Raw genomic sequence first — 10,440 nt, 5'->3', positions numbered from 1 at the left:
AACTCCAAAATTGAGGAGATCTTTCCCTATGTGACCTGTATGCTGCTTCAGGAACTTTTTATTTCAGTCAAGAAGACATAATTTTTAATCTCTGGCCTAAACATAGCATTGTTTCATTTGAGTTTAATTAGGGCCCTTTTTGTTAATAGTTAGCAGATAATATACAATGTCAGGGCCCAGGACCACACAAAATAGAGAAGTAGTCACACTTAAACTACAGCAACATTCATGAAAAAAAATCTGTTCCCTAATCACTGCAAGGAACAGGATACAGGAATAGAAGTTCTCTCTCTCCTGTTTAGTACAAGCTGGAGACATAGGCTTGTGTGAACCTTACAAACTTCAGTGGAGCTGAGGGCCAGGTGCTGCTGTGTCAGGGAAATTCCAAGCACAAATCCAAGCTGGGCAGAAAATGGATCAAAACTAGCCCTAGGGAGAAAGATTTGGAGGTGTTTGTGGATGAGAAGCTCATCATGACCTGGAAAAGTGCACTTGTGGTCCAGAAAGCCAGCTGCATCCTGGGCTTCACCAAGAGAAGTTGAAGTTCACCATCAGGTTGAGGGAGGGGATTCTGTCCCTCTGGTCTGCTCTTGTGAGACCCCACCTGCAGTGCTGTGTCCAGCTCTGGGGCCTCAATGTAAGAAAGGCCTTTTTTAAGGAGTCTACAGAAAAACCACTAAATCACAGGGCTGGAGCACCTCTGCCATGAAGATAGGCTGAGAGAGCTGGTGCTGTTCAGCCTGGAGAGAAGAAAGCTCCATGGAGACCTCAGAGCACCTTCCAGTACCTAAAGGGCCTAAAGAAGGCTGGAGGGGAATATTTTATAAGGATATGCTCGATAGGACAAGGATGAATTGCCTTAATGTGAAGTGCACTGTCCTTCTATTCAGTGCAGAGTCCTTTACTCTCTCTGCCTCACTGGGTACATTCCTCCTGTGGAAGAAGGGGTCAAAGTTTGCAAGCTGCACTTGTCAGCTGTCAGCAATGTAAACTTTATTTTAGTTGGAATCTGATAATGGTCTCCTGAAGTTCAAAATAACAAAGACTCCAACTCAAGACATCAACATCTACTACCATTTTAATCCGATAGAAGACAGCAGAGGCCGTGAGAGAGTTCAGGGGACTGTGCAACTGGCAGAGTCAGAAGGAAACTACTGATTTGAAACTGCGATTGAGCATTCCCCTGTTGCCACTTTCCTGCCAGAGCTGTCTTTCCCACAGACCAGGGTCCCTTGATCTCTCAAGCCACAAGTTCAACCCTTAGTCAAACAGTAGGTCAAGCAGCACAACCGTAGTGTATCTTTCTTGCTGCAGATATAAAGCTTTAGGGCCCACTTGCTGAGCAGCTACAACCTACAATTTACAAGCCCTGGCATTCGTCCTGTGTTTCATGTACCATTACTGGCTTTACTAATTGGTTGAATAGCATAATTATGCATTCAACACAAAAATGCATGCTAGTTTTTCATTTGGCATGTGTATCCTTGCCATTCTTTGAGCTTTTTTAGTTTACCCGGGATTTATGCATTTTAAGTGAGTAGAGGGTATGTAGCTGCCTGCAAGTGCTCCTAGCTTCAGCTGAGCTTCACTCTTGTTTTCACTATCAGAATGAGCAAGTCTCACCACTCCTGAACTCAGTATGAGGCATATGTGGTAACTGATAATTTTCCTGATAATTCTAAAAGTGATATTAATTTAAAGAAGTACTGTGCATTCAGGAGTTTATGGTTTGGACCTTTTTTCTTATCTGCGCTAACAAAAGGAGTCCTTTTACCCTGTAATCTTTTCACAATTCGTTTTGCATAATTTCTCTAACTACTTTGGGTTGGTTTTTATCTCCTTCCAGCTTCAAACCTTTGATTAAACTTAGATCAAAGTGTGTCTTTTCAAAATTGAGTAAAAGACTCAGCTATTATCAGCAATGCCCTTGTAGAGGTATCTCACACTGGTAATACCTTAGTTCTAGCTGGAAAAGCCAAGTGTAAAAGAACAGGGTGGCTGATGGATGTGGCTTTGATTTTGCCAGGGAAGGACTTAAAGGAAGATGAGTCTTTTGGGCTACTGATCATCTCAAGAGCTCTGAGGTCACTCCTTGGGTAGGAAATGAGATTATCAGTAACAGCTAAGGCTGAGATGAGGTTTTGGTTGGAGCAGCTTCTTCCACCTTCTCACATATGTGACTTTGCACATGCTTTACTTTGGATCTCGCATGTCAGGTCCATTTTTCTCTTGACTCCAGGTATTCTGAGGAACATTTGTAAGACTTCATACGATGCCTTTGGCTTTGTGGTTGAGTAGTGTGTGTGTGTGTATGTATGTATGCATGCAACCAGACCTCATCTCGCTTCTGTTTCACCCGGATGAATAGTAATTACTCAGCTTTCATATGCTGGTTTTCTTCCAAGGAGTTTGTAGGTGAGATAACTCAGGGATGCTTTTGCAACCTGTCAGCAAGCAATTTCAAAATGTTTGTATATAAAACAGATATGATCCAAGGAGAACAACTAAAATTCTTGTGTAGTAATGTCACTCTTTTCAGTGGCCTCCACAGCACACCAAGCTGATTCATAGATTAGAAGTTTGGGTTGGAAGGGTCCTCCAAATACCATCTAGTCCTTTGTTGCTGCCTGTTCCGAGCTTCCCTTCCCCCTCCCCAAGACAAGCCAGGACTTGCCTCTGCCATGTGCTCTGAACTCCCTTGTTCCAAGCGCGGACAAAACCAAATGTAACTCAAACTCTTTAGCAGTGTCTGATTGGCCGCTCACCCCGGGCCCACCCCCAGCCCTCTCCTTTCCCCTTCTCCGAATAAAGAAGGGCCCAGGAGGGGGCCCACCCTCTTTGGCTTGCACCTTTTCTGCGAACATCTGTGTGTTTCTGTCTCTGTTTGAAAGCTTCTAATTGCAGGATTTGCAACCAAAGACTGTTTGCCTCTTTGCTTCTACTGGTGGTTTCAGCTTTGCAGCTACCACTTGCCGCTTTCAGAGCTACTGAAATGCCAGATTGCCCGTGCTACCTCTCTAGGCTGCCCGAGGCTTTCTAAGGCACTGAACTACGAGCCCAGCCGGTAAAAAGCTGTGAGTATTTTCCACAGTCCTTTCCCCCCCTGCAGTGAGCAGGGACATCTTCAAGTGGACTGTGGTGGCTGATTGACCTGTGGTTCAAGAGACAGAGAGAGTTCTTGGTAAGACAGTCTCTGGTGCCAAAGACGTATCGGTTATGGTGATGGAAAGGAGCCTCTCCCGGGATGCCTTGTTTGGTTATGGTAATGTAGCCCAGCTATGCTTCCCCGGTTGGCTCCTGGTGTTAGCCTTAAGCTCGAGCTGTCACGTGCTCAGGGTCATTTGCCTCTTGAACCCTTCACAAGTTATAGCAATAAACTGCTTTCTGTGGAACTCTAAGCAAGGACCCTTCTCAACTCCTTGCTATCGGCTTAATATTACTAAAGCCATCCCTGTGTCTGTGTGCTTATGCATGTGAGCCACAGAACCGTAGGGGACTCAGTAATGGTGGACCAGGTGGGTCAGAGCCCTGTCCAACATGACAGTCAATGTTTCCAGGGATGGGGCATCTACCACCTCCCTGGGAAACTTGTGCCAGTGGTTCACCACCCACATTGTAAAAAATTTCTTCTTTATGTCTAGTCTGAATCCACCCATTTTTGGTTTAAAACCATGTCTTGACCTATTGCAACAGGCCCTACTAAAAAGTCTGTCCCCATCAGTATTGGGTTTGTGTGGCAAGGCTTTGGCTGCAAGGGGCCACAGTGATGGCTTCTGTGATGAGCCCTGGAAGCTTCCTCTGTGTCTGACAGAGCCAATGCCAACCAGCTCCGAGATGGACCCACTGCTGGGCAAGGCTGAGCCCATCAGTGATTGCGGCAGCACCTCTGGGATAACAGATTTTAGAAGGGGAAGAAAGTTACTGTGCAAAAGCAATTAGAGCCAGACTAGAGAGGAGTGAAAAATGTGTGAGAGAAACAGCCCTGCAGACCCCAAGGTCAGTGCAGAAGGGTGGAAGGAAGTACTCCAAGTGTCAGCAGAGATTCCTCTGCAGCCCGTGGTGCAGGCCATGGTGAGCACCCTGGCTGCCCAGAGCAGTATTCAGTTGTCTGAAAACAGGCTCTGCAGTTTCACTTCAGGTGTTGGGAGAAGTCTCACCTGGCCTGCAGCTCTTACCTCAGAGCTGGACACAAGTGCTGCCCTGTACTGGTTTGCTCTGTCTAGAGGTTTTGGACACTCCATGAACTCCCAAATGGCACTGGCTGTTTTTCTGTTAGGAAACGAACACTCTCAGTACAGAATAATTCAAGTGCTTAAAGTTAGGGGCTTATCACACTTTAGATACCCTAGGATGTCTGGCCTGATCCCAGGATGGCCTCTGTGTTGCATATGGTAACCCTATGGCAGTGAAATTGTCAGTGAAGAAAGTTAAGCTGAAAAAAATAGTTGCATTGTGAGAGAAGATGTCTTAATTTTTGGCTTTGTTTCTCACTATCCAAGTCTATTTTAAGTTGTAATAAATTATTTTTCCCTAAGTGGAATCTGTTTTCAGATTACCATATGATGGTAATGGGCAGATAATATCTCTGTCTTCACTTCAACCCATGAGCTTTTTCGTCTTATTTCCTACCTCGGCCTTGTTGTGGAGGGCATGTGATTGAAGACAGATTTACACTGTATGTTACACTTGCATTTAATTGTAACATAATATACTCCACCTGTGGCCAATCCGTGGCATGTAGGAACATGTCACAACTAACAACTTACAGTAATAGGACTGTATTTTAAGTGGTAGAAGCCACTTGGCTGCTGCTCGTTGCTCAACCTCAGCATTGCTAGTGCCCTTGTCACTTTAAAAAGACGTACGCATAGAAATAAATGCATTTCATACATTCTTGCTGTTGCTATTCTTGCCTTCTTCCTCCACTGATGTTATTATCATGTGAGGTCTAATTTTGATAGTAATCTCCAAAAGCCCTTGTCACTTTGCTGTCTATTATGTGCCAGTCCTACACCTGTGGTGCTATATAAATGCTAATAATACATCAATATGTTCATTCTTTTTGAATTCTGTAGGTGGAATTCCATCTGGTTTGTATATGTCAATTCAGATGCTGGTGTGAAATGTCATTGCTGTTCAGAATTTGTGATGGCTTATGAGCAGTTGGGAAATGACAGGAAAAAATCACAAAACTGGACGTGTTTATCATTTGAACAAAGACATCCAGCCCTATGCTTAAGACAGTGGCTGTGACTGGTGCAGAATACCCAAGTAGTGTAATTTTTCTCTGAAAAGCCTTAGTTTAAGTAATTGGGACATTAACCAGTCTTTTCTGCTTTTTCTGAATATTTTCAACTCATCAAAATGTATTTAAGAAAATTTTGATACTCGGAGTACTGACGTTTCTTTTGCAAAATGTATCTACTTTGTACTTTGGGAGTGAGTGGTAGGAATTTGAAGCAATCCCAGGCTCTCGGAAAAGCTTTTCTGCCTTCAGCCATATAACTGGTCTCAAATTGGCAAGTCCTCAGTTCCAGAAAGGTCAGTCTTGGCTTCTGTGTCCCCATGAAGGGACTCAGCAGCAGGGAGTGATGGGCAAGGTCAGAGTAAGTTTGTGCAAAATGTAACGATTCTATGAACGTATTTTTTGACTATTCCCTGGGCTGCAGTTGTTTCCTTCCCCATGAGGTACTGATGGATTTGAATAAAGTAGACTAGGAAAACTTGATCTCGAGAACCTTGTAATCCTAAGTGCAAGAAGCTAGAGAACACAGGAAATAAATTTGCATTTTTTCCCAGTTGCAAATTGGATGATATCTGGAAGTGTTCTCAGCGGCTCCATGTATACATTCCTTGCTAAGGATTAATGTTACCATGGATTAAAAAGGGAAGCAATTCAGTGTTTCATTGGTAAAGAGGAAACAAGTTTTCCCTTAATTTCATCTCTTGGCCACTTCCACTGGAACACATTGTGAACAAGCCTAAAACAGGAACTTTCAAAACCAGAAACTCCTAATAGTTAATAGAAATTAGCCTCTTAAGTAGTATGTGTGCATTGCGTGGTACACAGCCTGGATACATATTTGTTACAGAAGATACACATGCAGCTACACAGGAGCTGTCTGGTGGGGTGAAGCTAAGAATTGGAAGAGTTTTCTTTCATTTGGAAAATTGTATCATCATCGCCTAGCGATTAAGGCTGGTTAGGCAGCGTGAGAGTTGAGAAGCAAAGAAGACAGGGACAGCCCTGGGGCTGTGGGTGGAAAGGGGAGGAGGAGAAGGAGGAGGAGGAGGAGGAAGGCAGCTGCTTGCCAGCCCTCAGAGCCTGCCAAGCTGCCGGCCAGTGCTGACCGTATGGCCAGGAGCAGAAGCAAGGCCGCCCTCCGCGCGTGGCTCGTGTGCCCTGGGCTGCTCGGCTGTTTCTTGCTGGGCTTTCTTACAGGTGAGTGCAGAGACCCAGGGGCTCAGCCCCCGGCTTCCTTCCCCTGCACATACTTGTGTGCAACGCCTGTTGTGGTTAACTCACCATCAGGGAGATTATAGTGCTCTTTAGCAACATGGTAAAGTACTCGTCCCACTGCTTTTCTAAGAAGTTTTTCTCTCAAGCATTTTCGGTCTTTAGGGAGTGAGGAACAGAGTGGCTCCGTGCTTCAGCTCAGGATGAGCCCTGGTGAACTGGCAGATTCCTGAAACAGGCAGCCAGGCATTCAAAGAGGAAAGATTAATACAAGAGTTTGAGACTTCAGCGATTGCAAGATCTCCCAGATTTTTTTTTTTTAATTTTTATTTCCTGTTTTTTACTGAAGATATATTTAAATACTCCTATTCAGTTGCTATTTTAGAAATTAAGGGTAGAATGTAGAGGAGGAGGAGGAGTTTGACTGACAGCCAAGTTACTGAAATTTTCATCATGCACAATGAACTTTGTTAGAGATTCTTTTCTGATGTCACTTGCAGCATTTGATTTTAAATCTAAAACTGCAGGTCCTTTTCAAACTTGTGTTTTAACACAAACCTAAGGCTAAAGCATGAAAGAAAAATCTATGAGGGCTATTAAATATATAAAATATTAGTTTAATTTAGGAGATCCCTGAGCTGCAAATTTCTGGTACTTGTGCTGTGCTTATACATTTCCCTGAACATCATCATTTGGCCCTGCTCCAAAACAGGACTCTGGGCAAAATGGATTTTTGGTCTGATCAAGCATCACTCTTCAATTCAGAGAGTTACTACAATTGTATTTAAGTGTAAAAGATCATATATACTGTGCATGTGACAGCACATATATTTGTCTTTCTTACAAAATATTTCCCAGTTTGGGATTGTCTAGCTATATTAATAAAAGGATTTTTTTATTGGTTGTTATTTTCTTAAGACAAGCTCATACAGTTGATATACCCTCTCCTACTGCTATTTATGGTTAATGAATAAACATTTTAAAACTGGATTGGGTGACAGTTAACTTTATTCTTTTAATTGTTAAATAGACTAAACCCACCCTTCTCCAAGTCTGTAACTATTACAGTGCTGTCAGGGTGGCTGTTGAGTCCTAGACCTTCCATTTAAATATGCTAACATATATGTTTTAAAGTATATGCATAAACTATATAAAGTAAATTCATCATGAGTATCAGGAGTTCAAACCTCACACTGCAAACAGTTAATTGAGAATTCAAACTATAGTTTAAAATTAATGAGAGACGAGTGCCTTAAAAAGGGGATTTACCAGGGATTTAGGGTGTAGTTTTTTCATTATGTTACTTTTAGGCATTTCAGTCAATTAAATATATTTTACTTTTCTGCTTCACTTCTCTGAGCCTACAGACACTGACAGAGGGTGCTCTAAGCTCTGTTCATCCTTGTGGTTTTAGCTGTTTAGTACCACAGGTGGCACCTGCGCTCAAACATGTGAGGACATTCTTGCTAAGTCGGAAACTTTTCAAATGTGTTTCAGGATGGTTTACAAAACTGACCGAGAAAAACCCCAACTCTTCAGATGTCCGTCAAAGTGTGAGACAGAAACTTGTGGCTGAAATGAAAGCAGAGAACATCAGGAAATTTCTTCGGTAAGCCTTGTGCATCCTGTTTTTTGAACAATGTTATCAGGCAAGAAAGCCAGAAAGTGATAACATCAGCTCCAAGGAAGGGCCTCTGAAAGCAGAGCTTTTAAGATGCTTTGGAAGTATTTAGTTTGTATGGAATGTCTGAGGGAAGAAGAGAGAGGCTTACAACTCTTCTGTTCCCCCTTCCCCATTTTTGAAGTTGCCTTTTTGAAGTGGCTGTACTGTCAAGTGTACTTCCCTCAGCTGCATTACTGCCAGTGCTTACCAGTCTTCATGATTCCCCATCTTCTTGGTTTAAAGAAGAGTGCCTTTTTTTTCTTGCAAGTGTCTGAAGCTCTAACATCAGATACCTTTGCTTTCTTTCAGACTGAGATGATTTTACTGTATTTGGGATACAATGATTGACATGAATTACTTCTAACTGATCATCTGCTCAGTGTCTCCTTAAACTTTCCATTTGAGCAGCTAGTCTGAGTAGAAAATTAATCTGTTAAAAATTAATGCTACAGATTTGCAGAGAGCACTGAGTTGCATGTATACTTACAACTGATATTTCCTTTAGTGTGGCCATTCTGGATAATGTGCTGTTAATTGGGAGCTCTGACATCCCATTATATCCTGTCTTCTGGTTCAGAGATAAAGGGCTCTGTCCATGGTCAGTGTGCTTGTACAGTTGATTAAGGTTTGCATGATGCAATTGTTAGTAAATAATCTTTTTTGCATCCCAGTGCATCCATGCAGTTCTTTCAAAACATCTAAAATGCTAGGGATAGAAAAAACCCTCTTTTTTTCCCACAGAAAATGAAAAAAACACACATTATTGTATATATTTATATTTTCTAGAGAGGAAAAAATATATTCATGTGAAAAGTAAATATATGCCAACTCTGGTTAGAAAAGTGTTGGTATTCAGCATGTAAGTCAGCAGCTGCAACAAGAACATCAAAGGATTACTGACAAATTAGATTTCTATACATTTATTCTAAGCCCAAAAGATTTCATACCTAATATCAATTAGCTTTTTAAGTCTACAGGCCTAATCTTATTTTGTATTTCTTGCTTTCAGTAGATTGCAGAGTTCCTGAAAATTATGTTTGAGTGAGAATCTAGGCAACATAGCATGAAACAGCTCTGTAATTATGCCAAAGTCTCTTGGCTGTGGGACATTAATGGCTTCTCATTTGTCTGCTTGCTTTGGTGATGGGCCAAATGCTTCATGCTGATTGGGGTTTTTTTTGCCTAAATTGAAATAAAAATCAGGAACTGCAGAAAAATTGTATTAACACACTATCCAAAAAATTTGTCAAAAGCATAAAAAATGTGAACTTGAGAATTTTGGTCCATATTCTTAGTTTTTCACAGTACTAAATCTGCTTTTATCAAGTGGGAAAAAAATCTGTGAGTCTCAGAAAACGCAGACACTTTGGTCTTAGCATGGTATCATAGTTCTGGAAAGGATTAAACTGTTTAGAAGGGAAAATGTGGAAAAATAAAACCATCATGTGTGTTTTTCCTGACGGCATATGTAGCATTTAGTACACTTAAAGAATTAAAAGGTACTTAAAATGCTTGTGAGAATTAAAGTGCAAGAAGACAACCAGCAACAAGGTTTGGCAAAGGTTGCTCCCAGACTTTGGTGCATACCCACACAGTTTAAAGAGCGGGGATGGCAACAGCAGGGAGGGTGTGGTATACTTAGAGAATCTGGATGCATTCAGATCTTGGGGCCAGGTGGGACTCATGTGAAAGACCTTGATATTATGATTGCAATGTTGCTCTGGTTGAGAAGTTCTGATGATTGAAGGAGGCCGCAGGTGGCTGAAAAAGGCTGATACTGTGCCCCTCTTTTAGTAAGGACAGCCTGGAGAGACTGTGAGCTGGTCGGCTTCAGGTCTGGAAGGGTGACAAAACATCCCTCTGGAATCTGTTTCCAAACACATGAAGGACAGAAATACAGTTAGGAACAGTCAACATTTATTTCCTATTTGTGTGATCAGCATGATTGCATTCTGTCAGGAAATGACTGGCTACGTGCATGAGGCATTATAGTGGCTCTAACATCCTTGACTTCAAAAAGGCTTTGAACATCATTCTCCTTTGGAAGCCGAGGAAGTACACACTGCAGAACATGGGCTGAAAACAGTCTGAAATGACAGGCTGAAGTGATATTAATCATGGTATTTGCTAATGTTAATTGCTGGTATCTGACATCTGTGGGGCAACCATTGACAAGTAGCCTGTTGGGAATTGGAAGCTGATGCTGAGTACCTGGCTGACTGATGAGCTTTCACCATTACTTCCTTGTTCAGTGGGCCGAACAAATTGTAGACAGATTTCTTTAGGGTAGTTCAGAGGGACTGGATCCTGTTCCTGACTG

At 42.2% G+C, this 10,440-nt stretch overlaps 1 protein-coding gene across 6 annotated transcripts in view; it reads left to right on the top strand.

Moving 5' to 3' along the window:
* Nucleotides 1-6,339: 6,339 nt before the first annotated feature.
* The window catches only part of LOC138110518 (N-acetylated-alpha-linked acidic dipeptidase 2-like), a 36,906-nt gene continuing 32,805 nt past the window's right edge, over nt 6,340-10,440 (top strand). For all 6 annotated transcript variants that reach the window (XR_011150973.1, XR_011150974.1, XM_069015539.1 and 3 more), the window contains exons 1-2: nt 6,340-6,442; nt 7,955-8,066. Coding sequence is in view for 4 of the 6 variants with exons in the window: in XM_069015539.1 (XP_068871640.1) it covers nt 6,355-6,442; nt 7,955-8,066 (200 nt within the window). In the remaining 2 variants the exon portion in view is untranslated. The remainder of the gene's footprint in view (nt 6,443-7,954; nt 8,067-10,440) is intronic.

This window comes from Aphelocoma coerulescens, chromosome 1 (assembly GCF_041296385.1).
Source record: "Aphelocoma coerulescens isolate FSJ_1873_10779 chromosome 1, UR_Acoe_1.0, whole genome shotgun sequence".
Classification (NCBI taxonomy): domain Eukaryota; kingdom Metazoa; phylum Chordata; class Aves; order Passeriformes; family Corvidae; genus Aphelocoma; species Aphelocoma coerulescens.
The sequence above is the reverse complement of the archived record's forward strand: the minus strand, read 5'-3'. Positions and strand labels throughout refer to the sequence as shown.